This window comes from Triturus cristatus, chromosome 12, assembly GCF_964204655.1.
Source record: "Triturus cristatus chromosome 12, aTriCri1.1, whole genome shotgun sequence".
Lineage (NCBI taxonomy): Eukaryota > Metazoa > Chordata > Amphibia > Caudata > Salamandridae > Triturus > Triturus cristatus.
Window position 1 is genome coordinate 515,587,858 of NC_140595.1, and position 26,370 is coordinate 515,614,227.

At 51.5% G+C, this 26,370-nt stretch overlaps 1 protein-coding gene across 7 annotated transcripts in view; it reads left to right on the forward strand.

Moving 5' to 3' along the window:
- Positions 1-26,370, forward strand: part of CHD9 (chromodomain helicase DNA binding protein 9) — a 1,905,864-nt gene that overhangs the window by 1,795,645 nt on the left and 83,849 nt on the right. For all 7 annotated transcript variants that reach the window (XM_085637757.1, XM_085637759.1, XM_085637761.1 and 4 more), the window contains one exon: positions 16,595-16,723. In XM_085637757.1, the coding sequence (XP_085493883.1) occupies positions 16,595-16,723 (129 nt within the window). The remainder of the gene's footprint in view (positions 1-16,594; positions 16,724-26,370) is intronic.

The window sequence follows — 26,370 nt, forward strand, 5'->3', positions numbered from 1 at the left end:
CACGTCTCTCGTCGCCTCCACGGATCTCAGCTTGGCTGTGGATGTGGATCAGGGTCAGAGAAGTCTGGAGGTCAAGGCGCTGGTCGGGCTCTGCAGTCGGTTCCTCGTAGAACTTGGGCAAAGCAAACGGTAGGTCGCTTGTTGGTGCCTGTTTGCACAGGGTGGCCACTCCTAGGCCACAAGGGAGATTCTTCAGTCTTCTTTGTCGAATGTCGAAGGTCCAGCGTTTCGTGTCTTTTTTCAGTTCAGGATAATCCAAAGTCCCAGGGACTCAGCTCCCACTCTTATACTAATCTGGGGGGCTGGGTTACCTGCTAGGTCCCTCCTATGGGTGGGACCAGGGAGAGGATTGGTTACACCCCCTTCCCTTTGTCCAGTTTCGCGCCAGGACTGGGGCTGGAGTGCCCTAGCACCGGTTTGAACCGGACTATGCATGGGACACCTTGTGTGCCCCAGGCAGTGTCTCGTTTCTTTCATCCCTCCCTGCCCCAATACTCTAAGCCCTGTCTAGGGTGGTGCTAGCACCTCCCAAGGCAGGAAACCTATTGTCCAAGCCTCCCTCGCTGGAAGGACTCCCAGCAGCAGGAGGTCAGACTTGTGTCTGTGGCAGCAGCATCCATTTTGTGATGCTGGGGCTCTGGTTAACTTTAACCGGGTAGTAGGTCTTCAACAGGTCTTCTCCCTCTAGAAGGGGGGAATACTATCCTCATCGCCAGAAATGGTGTGGGGGTAGTATTCCAAAGTGTTAGACACCTTACACGACATGTTTTGATAAAGCCAAACCATAGTTACCATAACCGCGAGGATTATAAGGTACTTAAGAGTATATGGTAGGCGATATCATAGAACAGCTATAAGGACATGGTTCCGAAAGCTGCAGACAGGCTCAGCTCATGCTAGAGCACCATCTCACATGTTACCAAGCACTCTGCCTCCAGGATTGTTAAGTCCTGCCATAGGAGTGGCTGATAGGTACACATGTGTCTATATATAAGGTAGATATAGGTATACTATATCTAAGCAAGGGGTGATTACACAACCTTGCCCCAGCTGAGTGATCAGCCAGTTGTGTCTGATTGGAAGGCCAGACCAGGGGTGGCATAATACATGCTGCAGCCCCTGGGAGGCCTAGGGTACACCTATGCCCTGGGTACCTAGGGTACACTGTACAGGGTCCAATAAGGTGATCCTTACCAATTGGGTATGTACCTAGGGTACATGGAGTCCATTTTAAAGAGAGAGCAGACAGCCTGAGACCCTGAATGGCAGGATCTCAGGCCAACTAAGTCGAAAAACCAGCTAGACACTAGGCAAAAAGTTGGGGGTAACCATAGTCCGATATCCACCTTCCTACACAACCCCCCCCCCCAAACGAAAGGAGATAAGGCTGGCCTTGACAAGGTAAGCCTCTATTGCCTAAGTGGCCATATAAGGAAGAACCAGCACTGGCATGGTTACCCCCTGTCTCATGGTCCACTAAGCAATCCCTCACCCTAAAGGTATCATAGGGTCTCCACCATAGGGAATCTCTACCTTTGGTGTGTCTTTGCAAAGTAAAAGGCTGGTGTTGAGATGGAGTACTGAAGTGAGTGTCCTCAAAGTGAGGCCTCAGCTTCCTCCAATCATCCTCCACCAGGGATGCCTTTCTTTCTTTCACTGAGTTGCACTGTGCTCGCAGGGTCAGCCTCTGGCTACCTAAAGCTGGAGGCTGTGTCCCTTTTGTGGGCTTACTGGAGGGACAGGTCAGGTTTGGGGCCCTAAGGTCCCATGTTTGCCTGTGCCCAACAGAATCCCTCTGGGGGAGGTCCCTAACTACCTGTAAAGGAGATCCCTCAGGAATGTTTTTAACCATCACCTGGCTAGGGCTACTAGCCAGGCCATCCTCATTCTTTTGATGGGGGGGTTCTTGTGGACAGGGGCCCTCCTGGGGTCCACTGGCCTCCCTGACCTCTGCAACCCTGGGCTGACTGAGGCAGGGTAGAGAGAGGCAGGCTACCTGCACCAGACTGGGTCCCACCTTGGAAGGGGCCACTGATATCAGAGGCTCTGCCAGGCCAGGCCTGGCTACCTCTGGGGCAGTTCCTTCTCAAGGGGTGAGGTCAGATCCCTGAGGAGGCTGACCTTTTTCTAATGTCTGTGGAGAGGGAGACTTTTCTTCCTCCCCACTACTCCCTGTTTGTGTGTAGTGATCCATAGTTTCAGGCTTCACTACACCCTTCCTACAGGCGCCTCCCCACATCCGCCCAGCCACCGGCCGCAGAACCAACCTGCGCGCGGTCGCGTACGTGGATTCCGCCGAGGCGGTACAGGAGGTCAACGTGCCGGTCAGTCCACATCCACCCCGGCAGCATCCGCCTCAAAGCCCTCCTAGTCCGAGCTTTCAGCCCCATTCAACGCCAGTGGGCGGCGGAGTTTGCCATCACCTGCTCCACTGGCGCTCCATCACGTCGGACAGGTGGGTGCTGCAAATCGTCCGAAGGGGCTACTCCCTCCCCTTCGAGACTACCCCTCCAGCCATGCCACCGCTGAACCACCGTATGTCGGGGGATCATTTGCATCTGATATGAGAGGAAGTTTCGGCCCTCTTGGCCAAAGAGGCCGTCAAGCGCGTTCCTGGTCCAGAAGTAGGTCGTGGTTGTTATTCCCACTACTTTCTGGTTCCCAAGAAGGGCAAAGGGGGCCTATGCCCGATCTTGGACCTCAGGAGCATGAACTCCTTCCTCCGGAAGGACCGGTTCAAGATGCTCACTTTAGCTCAGGTTCTGGCTGCCCTAGACCCTGGAGACTGGATGGTAGCGTTGGACTTGCAGGACGCTTATTTCCACATCCCCGTCCTGCCGGCCCACCGGTGTTACCTGCGGTTCACGGTGGGTCAGGAGCACTTTCACTTCACCGTGCTCCCCTTCGGCCTCACCAGTGCCCCTCGGGTGTTCACGAAAGTGATGGCGGTGGTCGCAGCTCATCTGCTCAGATCAGGGGTTCCAGTCTTCCCCTATCTCGACGACTGGCTGTTGAAGGCGGGCTCGCCCCAGCACGTCGTCTCCCACCTCCAGACTACGGCCGACCCTCTGCACTCGCTCGGGTTCTCCATCAATGTGCCGAAGTCGCACCAGAGTCCCTCCTAGAAGCTCCTTTTCATTGGGGCGGTTCTCGATTCGACGCAGTTCCGGGTCTATCCGCCGGAACAGCGGGTCCGGGACATTCAGGCCCTGATTTCCATCTTCCGCCTCTGTCCTGGGTTTCGGTCAGGTTGGTGCTGCGGCTTCTGGGGCTGATGGCCTCCTGCATCCTGTTGGTACCTCACGCCAGGTGGCGGATGCGGGCTCTGCAGTGGGACCTGAAGTTTTAGTGGGCCGAGCATCGAGGCAACCTGTCCGACCATGTCTTGATCTCGGAGGGCACTGCGAACCAGCTGCAGTGGTGGCTCACGAATCGCGATTGGGTCAGCAGCAAATCCCTCTCCCTACCCCAACCGGAGCATGTCGTAGTGACGGATGCATCCCTCCTGGGATGGGGGGGCCATATGGGAGAGGCGGAGATCAGAGGACTCTGGTCTCCGGCAGAGACTCGGCTCCATATCAACTTATTGGAGCTGAGGGCGATCCGACTTGCACTGAAAGCCTTCCTTCCCTCTGTCCGGGAAAGAGTCGTGCAGGTGTTCATGGACAACACCACCACCATGTGGTATTGCAACAAACAGGGCGGGGTGGGGTCGTGGACCCTTTGTCAGGAGGCTCTGCGCCTCTGGACATGGCTGGAACATCAGGGCATCACCTTGATGGTTCAACATCTGGCGGGCTCTCTGAACGCCAGAGCAGACGAACTCAGCCGCCGGTGCATGATGGATCACGAATGGCGTCTGAACACGGACGTGGCGCAAGGTCTCTTTCGGCAGTGGGGAGAGCCTTGGTTAGATCTATTCGCCACCGAAGAGAACGTGCAATGTCAGCAGTATTGCGCGTTGGAATTTCCAAGGCGGCACTCGCTCGGAGACGCTTTTCGTCGCGAGTGGAGTTGCGGTCTGTTGTACGCCTTTCCGCCTATACCACTTCTGCCCAGAGTGCTGAAGAAGATCAGGCGCGACCGGGCCCAAGTCATCTTGGTGGCTCCGGATTGGGCACGAAGGTACTGGTATCCCGAGCTACTCAATATGTCCATCGATCCCCCGATACGACTGCCTCTTCAGGAGGACCTTCTGTCGCAGCAGCAGGGGACAGTCCTCCACCCGAACCTGTCCAGCCTCCACCTCCATGCATGGAGATTGAGCGGCGACAGTTGGTGCCATTTGGCTTGCCTCCTGAAGTCTGTGATGTCATTCTGGCAGCCAGGCGTCCCTCCACAACGACAGTATACGCCTGCCAGTGGAACAAATTTGTGGCATGGTGCACACCAAAGGCTGTGGATCCCGTTCCTGCCCCTCTTTCTGAGGTTCTCCTCTTTCTTCTTTCTTTAGCCCAGCAGGGCTCTGCTCTGGGCACCTTGAAGGGTTATCTTGCTGCAATCTCTGCTTTCTTAAGGCTTCCTGATCAGCCTTCTCTTTTCAAGTCCCCTGTTTCACGTTTTCTTAAGGGCTTTACTCATATGTTCCCTCTGTTCCATTCGAAATTGTCTCAGTGGGACTTGAACCTTGTTCTCACTTTTCTGATGTGCGCTCCCTTTGAGCCCCTTCACAACTGTCCCATTCGTCGAACTGACTCTGAAAACTGCCTTCCTGGTGGCTATCCCCTCCGCTAGGCGGATGAGTGAGCTCCAGGCTCTGTCAGCTAAGCCTCCCTTCATTTCGGTTCATCCGGATAAGGTTGTCCTCTGTACCCGTCCTTCTTTTCTTCCTAAAGTCGTGACTCCCTTTCACATCGGGCAATCTGTCACGCTGCCCACCTTCTTTCCGCCTTCGCATCCTTCAAAAGATGAAGAGAGGCTCCACCGTCTGGACCCAAAACTTGCGCTGTCCTTTTATTTGGACCGCACAAAACAGTTCCGGGTGGACGACCAACTTTTTGTTGGATATGTAGGTGCTAAGAAGGGTAAAGCTGTGCACAAACGGACCATCTCGCGATGCGTTGTGTTGTGTATTAAACTCTGCTATTCCTTGGCGAAAAAGGTCCCTCCTTTTGGGCTGAGAGTCCATTCCACCCGGGCCACAGCGGCGACAACTGCCCTGGGACGGGGAGCCCCCTTGCAGGACATCTGTCAGGCGGCGACGTGGGCTTCACTGCACACGTTTGCCAAGCACTATTGCCTGGACAGCCAAGTCCGGAGAGATGGCCGCTTTGGCCGTTCGGTTCTCCAGGACTTTCTGGTGTGATCTTGGTTCGCAGACCCACCTCCGGGGTTGGTATTGCTGGGGTATCTATTCTAAGGTGAGGAATCTAATTAACGTGTTTCTTTCAGATGAACAAGTTACTTACCTTCGGTAACGATGTATCTGTAAGAAACATTAGTTAGTTAGATTCCTCACCAACCCACCCATTCTCCCCGTTCTGCGAACCGACATCTAGGGTTAAGGTTCTCCCTTTCAGGGCCCTAGATTTTTCGGCACCAGTGTCGGTCTCTTGCATGGCTCAGCGTCCCTGGCACGGAAAGCTATGTATAAGAACTGACGTCAGCGCGTGAGGGCGGCGTCTAAGTACTCCGACGTCATTCCGGCGCACGACGCCGACGACGGACGCGGAGCCGCAGACGACGCCTACCGACGCGCAACGGGTATTGCTACAAAAATCTTTCCGGATCCAGCCTGACGCCTGGGGATATTCTAAGGTGAGGAATCTAACTAACTAATGTTTCTTACAGATACATCGTTACTGAAGTTAAGTAACTTGTTCATCACCACAAGTGCCTTTACTGCCTGGGGCCCGACCACGATGCCGAGTCGTGCCCCGACTGCCGGGCCTTGACTTCGAAGACTAGGCGGGAGCGGTCCCGCAAGCTACTCGAGCTCCGGCAGTCGGCAGCCATCACCACCACTCGTTGGGATCCAAGTTTTCGGGTAAGTCGAAGCATGGTAAGAAGTCCAAAAAACAACATCGCTCTTCGGGCTCCCCCCGCGCGACTCGGCTGAGGGATCGGGTGGTACCACCCGCGCGGCTCCGTCGGAGTCGCGTCCGTCCCCATACCCGCCAGTCCCTGGGACCGACGCGACTCCGGCGGAGGTCAGTGCCTTCCTCTCGGCCATGAGGACCCTGGCTCCGCCGTCGACGCCTGCAGGTGCGCCTTCGGGCCCCGCAGGCTCGACAGGGAGGCCTAGCGAGCCGGCAGCACCGGCCCCGGCGCCGACTCCAGTCCCGACGCTGCAGGTCCCCGCGGGATCCTGGCCTGGATCCCAGTCGGCGCCAGTCAACCTCACGACCCCTCCGCTGGCGCAGACTCCGGTACCACCCCCTGGCGCCGTTCCCCAGTTCAGTCCCGGTCCGGGCCCGGCGTCAGAGCGGCGCCATCCGGCGCCGCATCCGACGCCGATGGGTGGAAATGTCATCTTCCGCCCGGCTCCGATCTTTCCTCCTGTCTACCAGGAATCAGATGACGGTGACGACTGGGAGGGGTCTGAGGACTCTCTGACCCGGCAGGGTCAGTTATCACAGGACTGGGCAGACGAGCTGGGGGATGCCAGTGGTCTGGATACCTCCCCTGACACTGGCTTCATCTCTCCTCCGACCGTGGCTTCGGAGGAAGGTGCTGCATTCTCTGTGGTGCTATGCAAGGCGGCCGAAGCCCTTGGGCTGGAGCTTCCTGCTGTGGCCGTAAGGACTAACCTCCTCACTGAAGTGCTCCAACCGTCAGCAAGCTCCTCGGAGCCTCTGCTGCAGTTTAATGAAGCACTGGTGGACGTTCTGAAGGGCACCTGGTCCAAGCCCTCCACAGTACATCCTGTGGACAGGGACGTGGCCCGGCGCCACCGCCCTGCACCGGACAATCCCAGTTTTCTGTCCATGCACCCCACACCCGAGAGCCTGGTTATCCAGGCCTCTACTTCCCAGTCCTCCTTCCCGTCCGCTTCCCCGGATTAGGAATCCAAGAGACTAGAACAGTTTGGTAAAAAGCTGTTCTCTTCCCTTAGTTTGGGATTGCGTTCTATTAATACCGCTTGTCTCTTGGACCGTTACTCCCACTCCCTGTGGGATACGGTGGAGGACGTGCTGCCCCAGTGCCCGGAGGAGGCCCGGACACGGCTCGCCCAGGCTCTTGCCGATGGTCGGGATGCAGCACGGCATGCAATTAGATGTGGACTGGACACTACGGACTCGCTAGGTCGGGCAATGTCGACCACAGTGGTACTTCGCTGCCACGCCTGGTTGCGGTCCACGAGTTTTTCTGGGGATGTCCAGAGCACTCTCATGGACATGCCCTTCGATGGCAGACGTCTTTTTGGCGACAAAGCGGATAGTGCGCTGGTGCACTTCAAGGACTCCAGGGCTACGGCCAAGTCCTTGGGTCTTTCGGCCCCACGCCCGCATGCTTCCGCTTTTCGCCCCTTTCGTGACCAAGGAAGGGGCGCCCCCTCACATCCGCCTAGCCACCGACCGCAGAACCAACCTCCACGCAGTCGCGGACGTGGATTCCGCCGAGGCGGTACAGGGGGACAACGTCCCTAGCAGCATCCGCCTCAAAGCTCTCCTAGTCCGTGCTTTCAGGCCCTTTCCATGCCAGTGGGAGGCGGAGTTCGCCATCACCTGCTCCACTGGCGTTCCATTACGGCGGACAGGTGGGTTCTGCAAATCGTCTGAAGGGGCTACTCCCTCCCCTTCGAGGCGACCCCTCCAGCCATGCCACCGCAGTACCACTGCATGTTGGGGGATCACTTGAATCTTCTGCAGGAGGAAGTTTCGGCCCTCTTGGCCAAGGGGGCCATCGAGCACGTTCCTGGTCCAGAAGTAGGCCGTGGTTGTTATTCCCACTACTTTCTGGTTCTCAAGAAGGGCAAAGGGGGCCTATGCCCTATCTTGGACCTCAGGAGCATCAACGCCTTCCTCCGGAAGGAGAGGTTCAAGATGCTCACCTTAGCTCAGGTTCTGGCTGCCCTAGACCCTGGAGACTGGATGGTAGCATTGGACTTGCAGGATGCTTATTTCCACATCCCCGTCCTGCCAGCCCACCGGCATTACCTGCGGTTCACGGTGGGCCAGGAGCATTTTCAGTTTACCGTGCTCCCCTTCGGCCTCACCAGTGCTCCCGAAAGTGATGGCGGTGGTCGCAGCTCATCTGCGCAGATTAGGGGTTCCAGTCTTCCCCTACCTCGACGACTGGTTGTTGAAGGCGGGCTCGCCCCCAGGCAGTCGTCTCCCACCTCCAGACTACGGCCGACCTCCTGCATTTGCTGGGTTTCTCCATCAACGTGCCGAAGTCGCATCTGAGTCCCTCCCAGAAGCTCCTCTTCCTTGGAGCGGTTCTGGACTCGGCGCAGTTCTGGGCCTATCAGCCGGAACAGCGGGTCCGGGATATTCAGGCTCTGATTCCCATTTTCCGGCCTCTATCTCTGGTTTCAGTCAGGTTGGTGCTGCGGCTTCTGGGTCTGATGGCCTCCTGCATCCTGTTGGTGCATCACGCCAGATGGCGAATGCGGGCTCTGCAGTGGGACCTGAAGTTTCAGTGGGTCCAACATCGGGGCAGCCTGGCCGACCGTGTCCTGATCTCGGAGGGCACTGCAAGACAGTTGCAGTGGTGGCTCACGAACCGCGATTGGGTCAGTGGCAGATCCCTCTCCCTACCCCCAACCGGAGTATGTAGTAGTGACGGATGCGTCCCTCCTGGGATGGGGGGGGGGGGGCCACATCGGAGAGGCAGAGATCAGAGGCCTCTGGTCTCCGGCGGAGTCCCGGCTCCATATCAACCTTCTGGAGCTGAGGGCGATCCGACTTGCACTGAAGGCATTCCTTCCCTCTGTCCGGGGAAGTGTGGTGCAGGTGTTCACGGACAACACCACCGCCATGTGGTATTGCAACAAACAGGGCGGGGTCGTGGACATTGTCAGGAGGCTCTGCGCCTCTGGGCATGGCTGGAACATCAGGGCATCACGCTGGTGGTTCAACATATGGCGGGCTCTCTGAACGCCAGAGCTGACGAACTCAGCCGCCTCTGCATGATGGATCACGAATGGCGTCTGAACTCGGACGTGGCGCAAGGCCTCTTTCGGCAGTGGGGAGAGCCTTGGTTAGATCTATTCGCCACCGAAGAGAACGCGCAATGTCAGCAGTTCTGTGCGTTGGAATTTCCAAGGCGGCACTCGCTCGGAAACGCTTTTCATCGCGAGTGGAGTTGCGGTCTGTTATACGCCTTTCCACCTATACCACTTCTGCCCAGAGTGCTGAAGAAGATCAGGCGTGACCGGGCCCAAGTCATCCTTGTTGCTCCGGATTGGGCACGAAGATACTGGTATCCCGAGCTTCTCAGTCAATCGATCCCCCCATTCTACTGCCTCTTCGGGAGGACCTTCTGTCGCAGCAGCAGGGGACGGTCCTCCACCCGAACCTGTCCAGCCTCCACCTCCATGCGTGGAGATTGAGCGGCGGCAGTTGATGCCATTTAAATTGCCTCCTGAAGTCTGTGATGTCATTCTGGCAGCCAGGCATCCCTCCACTAAAACGGTATACGCCTGCAGGTGGAACAAATTTGTGGCATGGTGCACAGCAAAGGCTGTGGATCCCCTTTCCGCCCCTCTTTCTGAGGTTCTCCTCTTTCTTCTTTCCCTGGCCCAGCAGGGCTCTGCTCTGGGCACCATCAAGGGATATTTTTCAACTGTTTCAGCCTTCTTGAGGCTTCCTGATCAGCCTTCTCTTTTCAATTCCCCTGTTGTCAATAGATTCTTGAAAGGCATTACTCACATGTTCCCTCCTGTTCCCTTTGTAATGCCTCAGTGGGACTTGAATCTGGTGTTAACTTATCTGATGTGCGCTCCCTTTGAGCCACTTCATAACTGTCCTCTTCGTCTTCTGACTCTCAAGACTGCTTTCCTGGTTGCCATCACCTCTGCCAGAAGAGTGAGTGAGCGCCAGGCTCTTTCTTCTAAACCTCCTTTCCTCTCTGTCCATCCAGACAAGGTTGTTCTGAGGACTCGCCCTTCTTTTCTTCCTAAGGTGGTTACGGCCTTTCACATCGGGCAGTCCATTACCCTACCCACCTTCTTCCCACCTCCGCATCCCTCGAAAGAGGAAGAGAGGCTCCACAGTCTGGACCCAAAACGTGCACTCTCCTTTTATCTGGATCGCACAAAACAGTTACGGGTGGACGACCAACTCTTCGTTGGCTACGTGGGCGCTAAGAAGGGGCGGGCAGTGCACAAGCGAACCATCTCTCGGGGGTCGTTTTGTGCATTAAGATCTGTTATTCCTTGACTAAGAAAGACCCTCCTGTGGGGCTAAGGGCCCATTCGACTCGGGCCACAGCGGCTACTACTGCCTTGGGACGGGGAGTCCCTCTGCAGGACATTTGTCAGGCAGCAACGTGGGCCTCGCTACACACGTTTGCCAGGCATTACTACCTGGACAGCCAAGTCCAGAGAGACGGCTTCTTTGGCTGTTCCGTTCTCCAGGACTTCCTGGTTTGATCTCGGTTCGCAGACCCACCACCGGGGTTGGTATTGCTGGGGTATCTATTCTAAGGTAAGGAATCTAACTAACGTGTTTCTTTCAGATGAATAAGTTACTTACCTTCGATAGCGATATATCTGTAAGAAACATTAGTTAGTTAGATTCCTTACCGCCCCACCCATCCTCCCCGTTCTGCGAACCGATATCTCGGGTTAAGGTAATCCCTTTCAGGGCCCTAGTTTCATGGCACCAGTGTTGGTTTCTTGCATGGCTCTGCGTTCCTGGCATGGATAGCTATGTACAGAACTGACGTCAGCGCGCGAGGGCGGCGTCTAAGTACTTCGACGTCATCCCAGCGATCACGACGACCGATGCGGAGCCGCAGACGACACCTACCGACGCGCAGGGGTACTGCTGACGAAAAATCTTTCCGGATCCAGCCTGACGCCTGGGGATATTCTAAGGTAAGTAATCTAACTAACTAATGTTTCTTACAGATATATCGTTACCGAAGGTAAGTAACTTGTGCCTCAGTCCTCATCAGCCAGGATAGCTTGACTCCAGTGACATGGAGAGCACAGGACCCATGTCTGGGCACACCTGTCCCACTCGGGGTGACAAATGCAAAAACAACAATTGATGGACAGAATGCAGAACATACAGAGCAAAAGAATGATGGATTTATCCCAGATCTCTGGACTGGGGGTGAATGTTTTGATTTGTTCTGCATTCCGTCAATCAACTGTGTGTCTTTTGCTTTCTCACCCTGAGTGCGCCGGTAATTCCCAGACGTGGGTCCATCACGCTCTGCAGTGGTGGAACAACATTGTGAGAAGTTTGCCTGATATATGATGTCACTAATTCTAGTGTACACCTTGTATTAGTCCAAACAACCCTTATGGTGATTGGTTGTAAAGTCAACCTTATAGACCAGCTATCCTAGTGGTAGCATGGACAAGAGCAGTCTTAGGCTAAACTCTGTATGGCATGTGAAGCCAGCTGTTATACCATTTGCAACCCCTTGAATACCAAATGAAAGGACACCACACCAGATATATTATAAAAATAGAATGTATTTATTCTAGTCACAATACCCTCAGCACTCTTTATGAGATTCGAGGTAAGTACAACACAGTCTTATTTAAGCATACATAAGTCACACAGGTAAGTAATACAGTTAGGCCCTAGGGGCCACGCAAACCATATACTAAGTAAGTGGTATAAGAACCACTGTCACAAACACAGGTTAGGCCTAGGCCTAGGTAATCGCTGGGGCTACACTATCCTATCAGTTGCTAGGCAGTGGGAGGCCCACGGGATTCAGGTGCAGAGTGGAAACACTCACGCGTAATGCGTTAAAGTCGATAGAAATAGTAGTATTTAGAAATTAAGAGTTTTAGGACACTTCGGAAGGAACTAGGAGTTAGAGACTTGGAAACTAGACACTAGGATAGTCAATACCCTTGTGAGCACCGGAGTACTCCAGTTACCTAGCCCACGGGCTGCGGGTGCATAGGTGTGAACTTGCTTCGGGTTTCGTCATCTACTCCTATGGATGCCTGAAGAAAAGTTGCTGACAGGCAGTCAGTGAAGAGTTTCCGGTGGATTCCAAGGATGGAATCAACAAGGAGGATACCTGCAAGCAGAGGGGACAGAGTCTAGGTCACCAGCCAGGAGCCGGGAAGGAACCAGGCGATGTCGTGAAGATGCAGGTGAAGAGGTGAAGCTTGTCGCAGCAGCCACGGGTACCAGGAGGCGTCGAGGACGACCAGAACCAGGAGGTGAGCTGTCCCACGAGGGCTCTTGCTGTCGGCGGCGTCGATGTCGAGATGGGACACAACAAGTCTTGGCAAGCGCAACCCACGCAGAATGAAGGATTCGCTTCTGTTGCAGACCAGGAAGGCCTGAGGTGCTTCTCTTTCACAGGGAAGCAAGGGCCAGTCTGGAGGAGCCAAACCAGCGGTGGAAAGCCACAGGTTCGTCGTCGCAGAGGTCAGTAGCCAACGGGCAAGCAACCGGACAGACGCGTCGAGCAGGAAAATGCAGAAGGGCCCCACGCAGAACTCGAGGAGGGCTGATCTTCGGTGCAGATGGTGCTCGGGGTTGGCGCTTCTCAATCCCCAGAGCACAACTTCGAGGATGCCTCAGAAGCTGCGCTGGAAGCAAGTAGCCAATTTTCCCAGGTAGCCGGTCCCACGTCCCTCGTCGCCTCCACGGATCTCAGCATTGCTGTGGATGTGGATCAGGGTCGGAGAAGTCTGGAAGTCAAGACGCTGGTCGGGCTCTGCAGTCGGTTCCTCGTAGAACTTCGGGCAAAGCAAACGGCAGGTCGCTTGATGGTGCCTGTTTGCACAGGGTGGCCACTCCTTGGCCACAAGGGAGATTCTTCAGTCTTCTTCCGTAGTCGAATGTCGAAGGACCAGAGTTTCTGTTCAAGTTTCATATCAGGATAATCCAAAGTCCTAGGGACTCAGCTCCCACTCTTATACTAATCTGGGGGGCTGGGTTACCTGCTAGGTCCCTCCTATGGGTGGGACCAGGGAGGGGGGTGGTTACACCCCCTTCCCTTTGTCCAGTTTCGCACCAGGACTGGGGCTGGAGTGCCCCAGCACCGGTTTGAACTGGACTATGCATGGGACACCTTGTGTGCCCCAGGCAGTGTCTCGTTTCATTCATTCCTCCCTGCCCCAATACACTAAGGCCTGTCTAGGGTGGTGCTAGCACCACCCAAGGCAGGAAACCTATTGTCCAAGCCTCCCTCGCTGGAAGGACTCCCAGCAGCAGGAGGTCAGACTTGTGTCTGTGGCAGCAGCATCCATTTTGTGATGCTGGGGCTCTGGTTAACTTTAACCGGGTAGTAGGTCTTCAACATGTCTTCTCCCTCTAGAAGGGGGGAATACTATCCTCATCGCCAGAAATGGTGTGGGGGTAGTATTCCAATGTGTTAGACACCTTACACAACATGTTTTGATAAAGCCAAACCATAGTTACTATAACCGCAAGGATTATAAGGCACTTTAAGAGTATATGGTAGGCGATATCATAGAACAGCTATAAGGACATGGTTCCGAAAGCTGCAGACAGGCTCAGCTCATGCTAGAGCACCATCTCACATGTTACCAAGCACTCTGCCTTCAGGATTGTTAAGGCCTGCCATAGGAGTGACTGATAGGTACACATGTGTCTATATATAAGGTAGGTATTGGAATACTACACCTAAGCAAGGGGTGATTACACGACCTTGCCCCAGCTGAGTGATCAGCCAGTTGTGTCATAATGGAAGGCCAGTCAGGGGTGGCATAATACATGCTGCAGCCCCTGGTAGGTCTAGGGTACACCTATGCCCTGGGTACCTAAGGTACACTGTACAGGGCCCTAGAAGGTGATCCTTACCAATTGGGTTATGTACCTAAAGTACATAGTATGAATTTAGAGAGAGAACATCTGGGCTGTGGGTATGATTAGCAGGCCCACAGCCACATCTAAGTCGAAAACCAGTGAAGCAAAAGCAAAAAGTGGGGGTGAACATAGAAAGCAGACCCCACTCTCCTACAAACATGTTGCAGGGCAGACAGTTTATAGACCCAATTCCCCAAGTGGCTATCACTACGGATGCATCTCTCACGGGGTAGGGAGTGCATTTCAAAGATTCAACTGCTCAAGGTATGTGAACACCCCTTCAACAGACCTTCCACGTCAATTATCTGGAACTTTAGGCTGTACAGCTGGCTCTCAAAGATTTCTTCTGCCACGTTCATCACAAAACTGTCTTGACCATGACAGACAGCATGACTGTCATGTACTTCCTTCAGAAACAAGGGGACACACATTCTCCTGAGCTCTCAACACTGGTGCATAACATTTATGCGTTTGGCAATCCACCACAATGTACAGCAGAATACCTTCCGGGAGCAGACAACAACTTTGCAGACCTGCTTAGCAGGATGCAGCAACCAGTCCACGAATGAGAACTCCACCCGCCAAATCCTGCTCTCATGCTTTCAAAATTGGGCGTTCCCCAACGTATATCTGTTCACAATTGTCAAACAACAAATGCCCAAACTTTGCCTTTAGGTTTCCCCACTCACAGTCCATGGGCAATGCATTATGTATGAACTGGTCAGGAATATTTACCTGTGCTTCTCCGCCTCTCACATCTTCCATGTGTGGTCCGGAGGTATGGCAGACATCCCTCACTATCATCTTTTGGCTCCCACATGGAGCCAGACAACCCTCGTTAACCCTTCTAGGGTTATCTGTAGCCTCTCATGAGAAGCTTCCCATCCGACTGGTTCTACTCACTCAACACCAGGGAACAGTCGGGCACCCTGAACCCTAAGCAGCTCAACCTTTGCTCCATAGTGGAAAAGGTTTGTCCGCTACTGCTTACCCAAACACTTCAGTCCACTCAAACCAGCAGTGCAAGACATTGCCTGCTACCTGTTTCACTTGCAACGCTCCGGCCTGGCTTACACTTCCATTTGGCTACAGTGACAGCATACCTCCAGAATAGGGAGCACCCTTCATTATTCACAGTCCCAGTCATTAAGGCTTTTATGGAGGCACATAAGAGGGTTATCTGCCCAGGTTGCTACCAGAACATCCTGGAAACTCAATGTAGTCCTCACTATACTAATTTGTCCCACTTCTGAGCCTAGTCATAAGTGCTCCTACAGTTTTTCTCATGGAAGTTAGCCTTTCTAGTCTTAATCACTCTCGGGTGTGTGAGTGAGATCCAAGCACCACACTGACATAAAGGTACTTTAAACCAATTCAAAATTTCTGCCTACGTTTCTCTGCCTTTTTCACCTGAATCAGACATTTGAACTCCCTCCTACCCCCATGGCTACATTCTATACGCCAGAAAGCTGCCTCCTTGGCCTTTTTGGGCCTCCTCTCTCTCTCTGGTCCTGCCTGCGAGAGCACTTCTTACTTCATAGTCAAGAATAGGGTGACCAAAGCTCTTGACCTCAAGCTCTCCCACCTTGTATGTCGAAACCAATACCAGTAGCTGACATTTGTAAGGCAGCTACCTGGTCTACTCCATTCACGTTTACCAAACACTACTGTGTGCATATACTTGCGCGTCAACCAACTCAAGTGAGCCAGAGTGTACTAGGTACTCTTTTTCAATCCTCTGCAACATCTTCTGGCTAACCACCTCTAAGGGGATAACCGATTTACAGTCAATGCAGATCATGTGCATCTACAGCTACACATGCCACAAATAGAAAATGTTACTTACCCTGTAAACATACATCTGGTATGTAGTGCTGTAGATTCACATGTACACATCCACCTCCCTGAAAGCCTTCGGTTGTTGCAAATGCTTTCCTTTTCATTTCAACATTCTCTCGCATGGTCATCTTTTGTCACTTCTGTGTTCCATTTCCATCAAACAATGGAGCCAATGCCCATGAGCATGATAAGTCATAGGAGCAGTGCCTATACGTCGTGACCTTGTGACTCGAAAGACTTCTTTGACGAAAAACAAGCTGTACACATCTGAGACAACACTAGATGGCAGGAGAATCTACACTTCCACATGCCATGAACAGCATGTAGGGTAAGTAACATGTTCCTTACAACTTTACCCTTGAATGTCAGCATCAAGCAAGTTCAAGGGTTCTGTATAAATATTGGGGCGGTGTTTAACTTGTATAAAGTACGCTGTTTCAGCTAGTCACTTTGTAGTACACATCTTTATGGCTTTATCTCTAAACTTATTTGAACTGGACCCCTTGGACAATTAGTTTACCCTTCCACAAATTACTAATATTTTGTCATGCTTTGAAAGGTTGTTACTACAGCTTAATGCTTTTTAAAACAATATTGAGCATTTCAATAATGCACACCACAAATAGAATTATCACTTTTGATTAAATGGTAATCTTTTTAAGACTCATAGTTAAACAAAAAAAACTAGACTTTAATAATATTTGCATCTTTTCCACAAAATGACCTGCCTATAATTCTGAAATGTATTGTTCTGCATCAGGGATTTGTGGTGTGAACCATATTGGCATGTTTTAATGATAGATTTTTGCTTTTCCCTTCTCTATTTCTAATATTAGAAAACGCAGCTTCATGAGGGGAGACCAAAACAGAAAAGACACCGCTGCAGGAACCCTAACAAGCTGGATGTGAATAGTTTGACCGGAGATGAGCGTGTTCAGCTAATAAACAGAAGAAATGCCAGAAAGGTATAGTCACTGCGACTATTAAGTTAAGAGATGTCTTTTAATCATACCATCCAGCTACATAACTCAATACCTCCAACCCCTTAACAGCCTACATTTACTGATGAAATCATATTTCTGATAGATACTTCTAACTGCAGATTCCTCATGTTTTGAATATTCCCCAGGTGTCAGACTGGATCCAATAATTTTTTTAGCAGGTATGTGGCGCCGTGCAGCTTCACACTGACGCCGTCCCTCTCTGGAAATGACGTGTGGGCCTGTATAGGTGCCACTCATGTGAACTGACATCAGTTCCTTTCTGCTCCACTAGACCCATATCTGGGGCTGTTGGTTATCTCTCAGGGACCAGTTTGCTTCCAAAAATTTGAAAATCCAGTGTGCAAGGAAAATCTCACCTCCCATAATGACCGGTTTTAAACCCTGTAAGGTCTGTGGGAAACCAATGTCGGTGACCAATCCTCATCAGGTTTGCCTGTGGTGCCAGTCACAACCCTAAGGCCTGCATGTGACTGCATGCCTATGAACCCGAAGCAAGGGGAAACTCTGTCCCCAAGCATTGGAAGACTCTGCAACAAGACTGATCCAGGTGGAAAGGTCAGTGTTGGTCCTGTTCCCGATCCCGAAGTTGAAGGAGTCTTTTCCTGAGGGTGGTTTTTCTCATGCTCCAAGTTGGTAGGTTAATCCATGCAGGACTCCGCCCCTTCTCGACACTCTCATTCCCCTGAGAAGGCGCAAGACGCCTCTCAATTTTGTCTCCAAATGGATCAACATCATAGCCTTGCCCCCAACTTGTGGAGAGTCGATAGGCCTTGCATCTAGGGTACCGACGGCAGATTCACCTTTAGCTCCATGTAGAATCTCCAAATCCACAATTGGACCTCCTCCAGCTCCTATTCGGACTCTGCCTTCGGGACCATGCTCCACACAAGTCCACAGAGTATCGACTGATGCCGGCACTATCAACACCAGTGGACGAGGTACCCATTGTGCTGTCTGAGTCAGCGCCTTTACGATCTCGTCCAAGGCCACACTCTGCTTTCATTGAGGCGCCACAGTCCCCACTTGATTGTCCAACCCACAAGGAAGGACACAAACGTTGCATTTCTTATTCAGAATGGATTTGGAGATTGATTAGGACTCAATGCTGAGATTGCAAGAAGAACAGATGATAGACGGAATGCTGGATTAATCACACATTTACCCCCCGTCACAGATCTGGGTTAAATCAATTTTTTTCCACGCCATTCCAGTTTAAACCCAGCTGCCAGGTCATTCCAGTTTAAACCCAGCCATATGGAAATTAGTCTTGACCCTGCTCCCCAGTCCAGCCCGAACTGCCAGGCGAGGTCCTCCCTGGACCAGATACAAGCATCTTGAGACTGGTTTCGGGGTAACACCCCTCATCAGCCAGGCTAACTTGAATCTGGTAGCGTAGAGAGCACGGATCCACATCTAGCCATACCCTTCCCACATTGGGCAACAAACTGGGCAACCATACCATGAGGAAAAATTGTATGATGACTTACAAGAAGCAAGTGACCTAAATACTCCTCTTTTTTGAGGTTTTGTCAACTTTTTTTTTTTAAGATATCCGCCTGGTGCGGCAGGAATATGTCATCTAGGAAGGCAGGCTTCAAGCCATACGGCGCCTGTCACCAGCATATGTTAGTAACGGATCCACACCTTGTTTGCCTTTGGTGCTTTGAGCGGCTCCACGACCCAAGAGCCTGCCTTGGCTGCCGTGCCATGCACCCGAAGACCTTGAGGGAGCCATCCCTCAAGTTACTGGCGGCTCGCCGGTCGAGCGGAAGGTCCCGAGAGCTGTCGCAGAGCCTGAGGTTGTCATCTCACTCCAAGTCATCGAAACGTGCTTTGAGTTTCCTTGATAGGTAGGCTGAAGGGGGACGACGCAGCATCGTCACGCGAAGCTTGTCTCCATGGTTGTCAGCATCTGGGTCAGCTCCTAACCTCCCAGAGTGTCCAGGAGCCGAGGGGACTCTCACCCAGCTCTGAGAATTGTGAGACCATGCATCTCATAATCTGAAAGAGACACGTTAGTGATAGATTCCTTATCTTAGAATATCCACAGGCGTCCGACTGGATCCGGATAATCTTTCGTCAGCAGTACCCCTGCGCGTCGGTAGGCGTCGTCGTGCAGCTCCACGTACATCACTGGCGTCGTAGCCGCCGAGATGACGTTGTCGGAGCTTCTTAGACGCGCCCACACGCGCTGACGTCAATTCTTTCTTTTTCCAGCCAGCAAGCGCAGATCCGAGAGAGAGCGGTACTCCTACTCATATTTTTTACTTGTTTTTTGAGACTTGTTTTTCTTGTTTGTCGAGTACTCGACTTCTGGTGCAGTAGGGATGCCCGGGTCTTTGTCCTGTAGGGACTGCCGTCGAAACATGTCGGCGGAGGACCCGCATGTTGTGTGTCTCTTCTGCTTCGGGCACGTCCATCACCCCAAGACTTGACCCAGTTGCTGGGCCATGGCACCGAAGACTTGCGGGAGTGTTACCGGCAGTTCTTTGTGGCCCTGCAATTGCTCCGCGCCACTTAAGGTCCCGTGCCCGTGGGCGGTCGAGGGGCCAATCACGGTGCCTACCCCATCATTCGTAGCATCGGGGGTCAGGTAAGTCAAAGCACCATACTGTAGGAGAGTAGGGTCTGCTTTCTATGTTCACCCCCACTTTTTGCTTCACTGGTTTTCGACTTAGATGTGGCTGTGGGCCTGCTAATCAGACCCACAGCCCAGCTGTTCTCTCTCTAAATTCACACTATGTACTTTAGGTACATAACCCAATTGGTAAGGATCACCTTTTTGGGCCCTGTACAGTGTACCATAGGTACCCAGGGCATAGGTGTACCCTAGACCTACCAGGGGCTGCAGCATGTATTATGCCACCCCTGGCTGGCCTTCCATTATGACACAACTGGCTGATCACTCAGCTGGGGCAAGGTCGTGTAATCACCCCTTGCTGAGGTGTAGTATTCCTATACCTACTGTGAGAAGTTGGCCTGATGTATGATGTCACTAGTTATAGTGTACACCTTATATCAGTCCAAATACCCTTATGGTGATTGGTTGTAAAGTCAACCTTATAGACCAGCTATCCTAGTGGTAGCATGGACAAGAGCAGTCTTAGGCTAAACTCTGAATGGCATGTGAAGCCAGCTGTGATACCATATATAATCCCTTGAATACCAAATGAAAGGACACCACAACAGATATATATATAAAATAAAGTGTATTTATTCTAGTCAAACCCTCAGCACTCTTTATGAGATTCGAGGTAAGTACAACACAGTCTTATTTATGCATACATTAAGTCACACAGGTAAGTAATACAGTTAGGCCCTAGGGGCCACGCAAACCATATACTAAGTAAGTGGTATAAGAACCACTGTCACGGAAATAGAATAGGCCTAGGCCTAGGGAATCGCTGGGGCTACACTACACTAGCGTTAGTTAGGAAGTGGGAGGCCCACGGGATTCGTGTGCAGAGTGGAAACACTCACGCGTAATGCGTAAAAGTCAATAGCAATAGTACAGTTTAGAAAACGGTAGATTTAGGACACTTCCGGAGTAGCTAGGAAGTTGAGACTTGAAAACTAGACACTAGGATAGTCACTATCCTGATGAGCACCGGAGTACCCAAGTTACCTAGCCCACAGGCTGCGGGTGCATAGGGGTGAAGATGCGTCGTTTTCGTCGTCGACTCCTATGGATGCCTGAAGAAAGATGCTGACAGGCAGTCAGTGAAGAGTGTCCGGTGGATCCCAAGGCTGGGATCAAGAAGAGAAGAAACCTGCAAGCAGAAGGGACAGAGTCAAGGTCACTAGCCAGTGACCACGTGGAACCAGGAAGGAACCAGGCGATGTCGTGAAGAGTTGCAGGTGAAGGTGAAGCTTGTCGCTGCAGCCAGGAGGACCAGGAAGCGTCGAGGACGACCAGGACCAGGAGGCGAGCTGTCCCACGAAGGCTCTTGCTGTCGGCGGCGTCGAAGTTGGACTAGGACTCACCAAGCCTTGGCAAGCGGAACCCACGAAGAACAAAGGACTTGCTTCTGGTGCAGACCAGGAAGGTCTGGGGTGCTTCTTCTTTGCAGAGAAGCGGGAGCCAGTCTGGAGGAGCCAAACCAGCGCAGAAGATTTCAGGGTGCGTCGTCACAAAGGCCACTAGCCAGCGGGCAAGCAACCGGACAGACGCGGCAAGCAGGAAAATGCTGAAGGGCCCCACGCAGGACTCGTGGAGTGTGGGGGGCTGATCTTCGGTGCAGATGGTGCTTGGGGTTGGGGCTTCTCAATCCCCGGTGCACAACTTCGAGGGTACCTCAGAAGCTGCGCTGTAAGTTACTAGCCACTTTTCCCAGGTAGCCGGTCCCACATCGCTCGTCGCCTCCACGGATCTCAGCTCTGCTGCAGATGTGGATGAGGGTCGGAGAAGTCTGGAAGTCAAGGCTCTGGTCGGGCTCTGCAGTCGGTTCCTCGTAGAACGGTCGCAAAGCAAAGGGTAGTCTCTTGATGGTGCCTGTTTGCACAGGGTAGCCACTCCTTGGCTACAAGGGAGATTCTTCAGTCTTCTTCTTTCGTCGAATGTCGAAGGTCCAGAGTTTCTGTTCAAGTTGCAGGTTCAGGATAATCTAAAGTCTTGAGGCCCAACTCCCACTCTTATACTAATCTGGGGGGCTGGGATACCTGCTAGGTCACGCCTTATGGGTGGGACCTGGGAGGGGGTGGTTACATTCAACAAAAGGAAGGAGAGTAAAAGGTGGGCTATTTTTAACGAGGTCCTACACATAGGCCCTAAGTAACTGTGTCAACAAGAGATGTGTAGTTCCTGCAGGACAGGAAGTCGACAGGGAATAAAGTATTCCAATTCAGACTTCAACCTAACAAAAGAAAGTGCACAAGGGAAGGGAATCCCTTCAGGGTGGAACTAAAACCCTCACACACCCAGCAAGCTAGGTGTCATGCTTCATCATCTGGGTTCTGCTCCTCGTCGGGTCGGCGGTGCAATACCCGACGGGCACCCATACAGGGGCTCTTTGTCGGAGATCTTTTGTTCCCTGCCGTATGGTGCGTGCGTGTGAGGGCCCGGGAGTGTAGATGTAGGTGATTAAAAAGGTTGGTTGGTCTGAAATAGAATTTTATTGGCTCAGTCAACCACCTAGTTAAAAAGGGGGAGTGAGTGGCGTAAAAGCTATATATGCTCACGACGGATGAGTGGCTAGCTACGCTCAACTCTTATGGTCAACATGTTTCGCGCACATTGAGTCAGGAGGATCTCGTGGCGCTTCGTCAGGACCTAAAGTGAAGTGAAGTGTGCTCGAAAGAAACTATCTACAGTGGGGTGAGAAAAACAAGGGTGAGAACAAAAATGTTGGTCAACCCTTAATAGGCGCCCCTACCTTACGTATTTGATTTAAGAGGGGGTCACCTAGAGAAAGGAAATAATCAATAAAAATATGTATGAGAACCCAAAGCCACCCTCGGCATATTAGGCATTATAACAAAAAGTAGAATCGACCACCACTCGTATGGTTAAGTGGTGATCACATTCATATAATCCAGAGTATTAATACTGGATGCCTACCAGTTATCTGGTCAGTTAATCATAGCATGACATGAGACAAGGTAGGGCAAAGTAAAAAACAGTAACGGCAAGTAGCACAGTCAGGTTCTGGTTGGACGCACAGCCCTTTAAAAAGAAAGAAATCATGATTATGTAAGGACTCACCAATTTATGTTAAAAAGAGCTCCTCATCAGGTGCATGGCGCGTCCACAGAGGGAGAAACACATTCGTTCCCTAAAGTATAATGGTGTTATGGGGAGAAGTAGAGGCACAGGAAGATATCAAAAACATGAAGTCTTTGGAGAGAGATCTCCACTAGGTAACAAGAGAACATATTAAAAATAGAACATATTAAAAAGAACGTGTGGCACCTCTTGTGTGCACTGGTACTCTGATATTAAATGTGGTTACCCAGGTGCAGTTAACCGGGGGCAGGACTCAGATGTGCAAGTCCCAAATTGTAAAAGGTCTGTGTTCAAAAGTAATGAATCAGAGTGACCGATACTAACTTATTGTGAGCTTAAGTTATGAATCAGCATTTCATCGCTGCTAAGCCCAGTGTAATTTGGGCGTGTCGAAGTGCTCACATGCAGGCTATACAAACGTGTACCGATGGTGGGCAGTGAATCGGAATCCTGCGTTTGTTATAGAAGTGTCTAAAGCGCCTAAGGTCTACCTAGGTATTCGGAATCAGACCTCCAAAACGCGCGTTGGTATGTACTTACTACACAGACATCCCCTGGAGGTTATTCAACCTGCCCGCGTCGCCGAACCCGGAAGCTAGATAGTGGGTCGGTTACGCTTAGATTTATTCAGGACAGGATTGGATGCTAGCCCGGCACGTGACTGCAAGCGGACCAATCACGGTCTTAGTGACAGATCTCAGTGGTCAATTGTGTGGGTTGGTATGGCGTTGATGTGTCTTAAGCAATCAATGGTGAGATGTAGGCATTGACATAACGGCTATAGAGAGTCCTAGTGTGGTGGGCGCCATGTTGGAACGGGCAAAAAGTGAAGCGTACCATGTGTTTGGAACGCAATGTTGCCCCATGGAGGAAATGCGTCTAGTGGTAGGTGCCATGTTGGCACGGGCAAAATGTGGAGCGTACCATGTGTTTAGAACGTAATGTTGCCCCATGGAGGAGATACGTCTAGATAATCTCTACAAAAAATGAAATGAAATACATAGTACTGGGATCGAGGCATAGCTCTTCACGATCGCCATGTTACGGTCAGGCAAGGAGTGGTCCTCTAATTCCTTATGGGATTGCAAGATGCCAGTCATGTGTGGTTGCTAAGGATGACTAACCAATCACACATCCCACAGTTACTTATTCTTAGTGAGTGGTTCTTCACTCACAGGCTGAGTGGGGGTAGCCAACTCGGGTGCCATGATGTAGTGGTGTTGGTCAGTAAAACCAAGATGGTTAGTTATAAGAGAACTCATGGGCTGGAATGATAATGTATATATGGAATATATACAGTAAAAAGGGGGGTCACTGAAGATTATACCCCTGGTATGTCATATAGAGGTGGATTAAGGTCGAAGACCAAGTATCAGTCGGTACATAAGGTAGTGTGAGTATTATCCTACCCCCTCAGCTATATCGGAAGACCCATATCCTATCTGTTAGATATCATAGACCAGGGAATATCGTCGTTGAGGCCAAGTCTGTCCAATGAGAGGCGATGTACCCAGCGTTGTTCGAGCCTGAGTAGGGCATGTTGAGACATAACAGGTTGGCTCTCAAGGACAATCCAACGTAGATCAGTAGGGCTGTGTTTGCATGCAAGACAATGGCTGTAAAGTTTTGTTGTGGTTTTACCACATCTAATGTTGCTCTTATGTTCGGTGATGCGTGTTTTCACAGCTCGTGTCGTCATCCCTATATACTGGAGGTCACAAGGGCAAATTAGTAGATAGACACAGTTCGTAGAATTACAATTAGTGTGTCTCTTGAGGGCCCATTCGAAAGAGTCAGTAAGGCGAATAGATTTGGCCACAATTGTTTGCCCACAGCAGGAGCACCCACCACAAGTGTAATGCCCCTGTACAGGTGGAAGGTTCCAGAGGGTGTTGTGTGTTGGATTTGTTTGTTTTTTCGGTCTCGTGTGTATGAGGGTGTCCTTCAAATTATTAGTCCTTTTGAAAGCGAAACGTGGAGGGGGAATCGTGAGTGTGCCTGCAGATAGTATTCCCCAGTGTTTTTTTATCACTTTCTTAAGGTTGTTGGACTCTGGTGTGAAGGATGTGACACATGTGATAATCTCTCTGGTGTCTTTTGGTCTTACTTCCAGAAGCGCCTCACGGTTGTTATTTCTTGCTCGTTTCATTGAGTTGTAAACCACTCGGGGAGGATAGCCTCTTTGAGTCAAGTTCCCTGACAAGATGTTGGCCTCAATTTTGTAGTCTGTAATGGAACTACAATTTCTCCTAAGTCGAAGGAATTGGCCGAACGGCAAATTGTCGCGCAGGGCTTTGGGGTGATGGCTGTTGTAGAGGAGTAAACTGTTCTTATCAGTGGGTTTCCTGTAGAGAGTAGTGCTTAACCCTGTGGGTGTCAATCTGATGTTCAAGTCCAGGAAGGGGATATCTGAGTTAGAGATGTGACTAGTGAATTTCAAAAACTGATTTTTGGTGTTGATCCATTCACAGAATTCGTGACAGGTTGTTAAATCACCCTTCCATAGGATCATGACCTCATCGATGTACCTTTTCCACAGGGTTAGATTAGGTCCAAAGGGGTTGTCCTCGTTCATTATGACTGTCTCTTCAAATGCTGCCATATACAGGCAGGCCACACTAGGGGCAAAGGTACTACCCATCGATGTACCTTGGGACTGATGGTAAAGGTTGTCTTTGAATGCAAAATAGTTCTCGGTGAGAGCTAATGTTGCCAGATCCATGAGAACTATCTTGCCGTTACCGTTTTTTACTTTGCCCTACCTTGTCTCATGTCATGCTATGATTAACTGACCAGATAACTGGTAGGCATCCAGTATTAATACTCTGGATTATATGAATGTGATCACCACTTAACCATACGAGTGGTGGTCGATTCTACTTTTTGTTATAATGCCTAATATGCCGAGGGTGGCTTTGGGTTCTCATACATATTTTTATTGATTATTTCCTTTCTCTAGGTGACCCCCTCTTAAATCAAATACGTAAGGTAGGGGCGCCTATTAAGGGTTGACCAACATTTTTGTTCTCACCCTTGTTTTTCTCACCCCACTGTAGATAGTTTCTTTCGAGCACACTTCACTTCACTTTAGGTCCTGACGAAGCGCCACGAGATCCTCCTGACTCAATGTGCGTGAAACATGTTGACCATAAGAGTTGAGCGTAGCTAGCCACTCATCCGTCGTGAGCATATATAGCTTTTACGCCACTCACTCCCCCTTTTTAACTAGGTGGTTGACTGAGCCAATAAAATTCTATTTCAGACCAACCAACCTTTTTAATCACCTACATCTACACTCCCGGGCCCTCACACGCACGCACCATACGGCAGGGAACAAAAGATCTCCGACAAAGAGCCCCTGTATGGGTGCCCGTCGGGTATTGCACCGCCGACCCGACGAGGAGCAGAACCCAGATGATGAAGCATGACACCTAGCTTGCTGGGTGTGTGAGGGTTTTAGTTCCACCCTGAAGGGATTCCCTTCCCTTGTGCACTTTCTTTTGTTAGGTTGAAGTCTGAATTGGAATACTTTATTCCCTGTCGACTTCCTGTCCTGCAGGAACTACACATCTCTTGTTGACACAGGGGGTGGTTACACCCACTTCCCTTTGTCCAGTTTCGCGCCAGAGCTGGGGCTGGAGTGCCCCAGCGCCGGTTTGAACTGGACTATGCAAGGAACACCTTGTGTGCCCCAGGCATGTCTCATTCCTTTCAGCCCACCCTGCCCCAATACACTAAAGGCTGTCTGGGGAGGTGCTAGCACCTCCCCAAGCAGGAAACCTATTGTCCAGGCCTCCCTGGCTGGGATCACTCCCAGCTGCAGGAGGTCAGACTTGTGTCGTGGCAGCAGCATCCATTTTGTGATGCTGAGGCTTTGGTCAGAGGC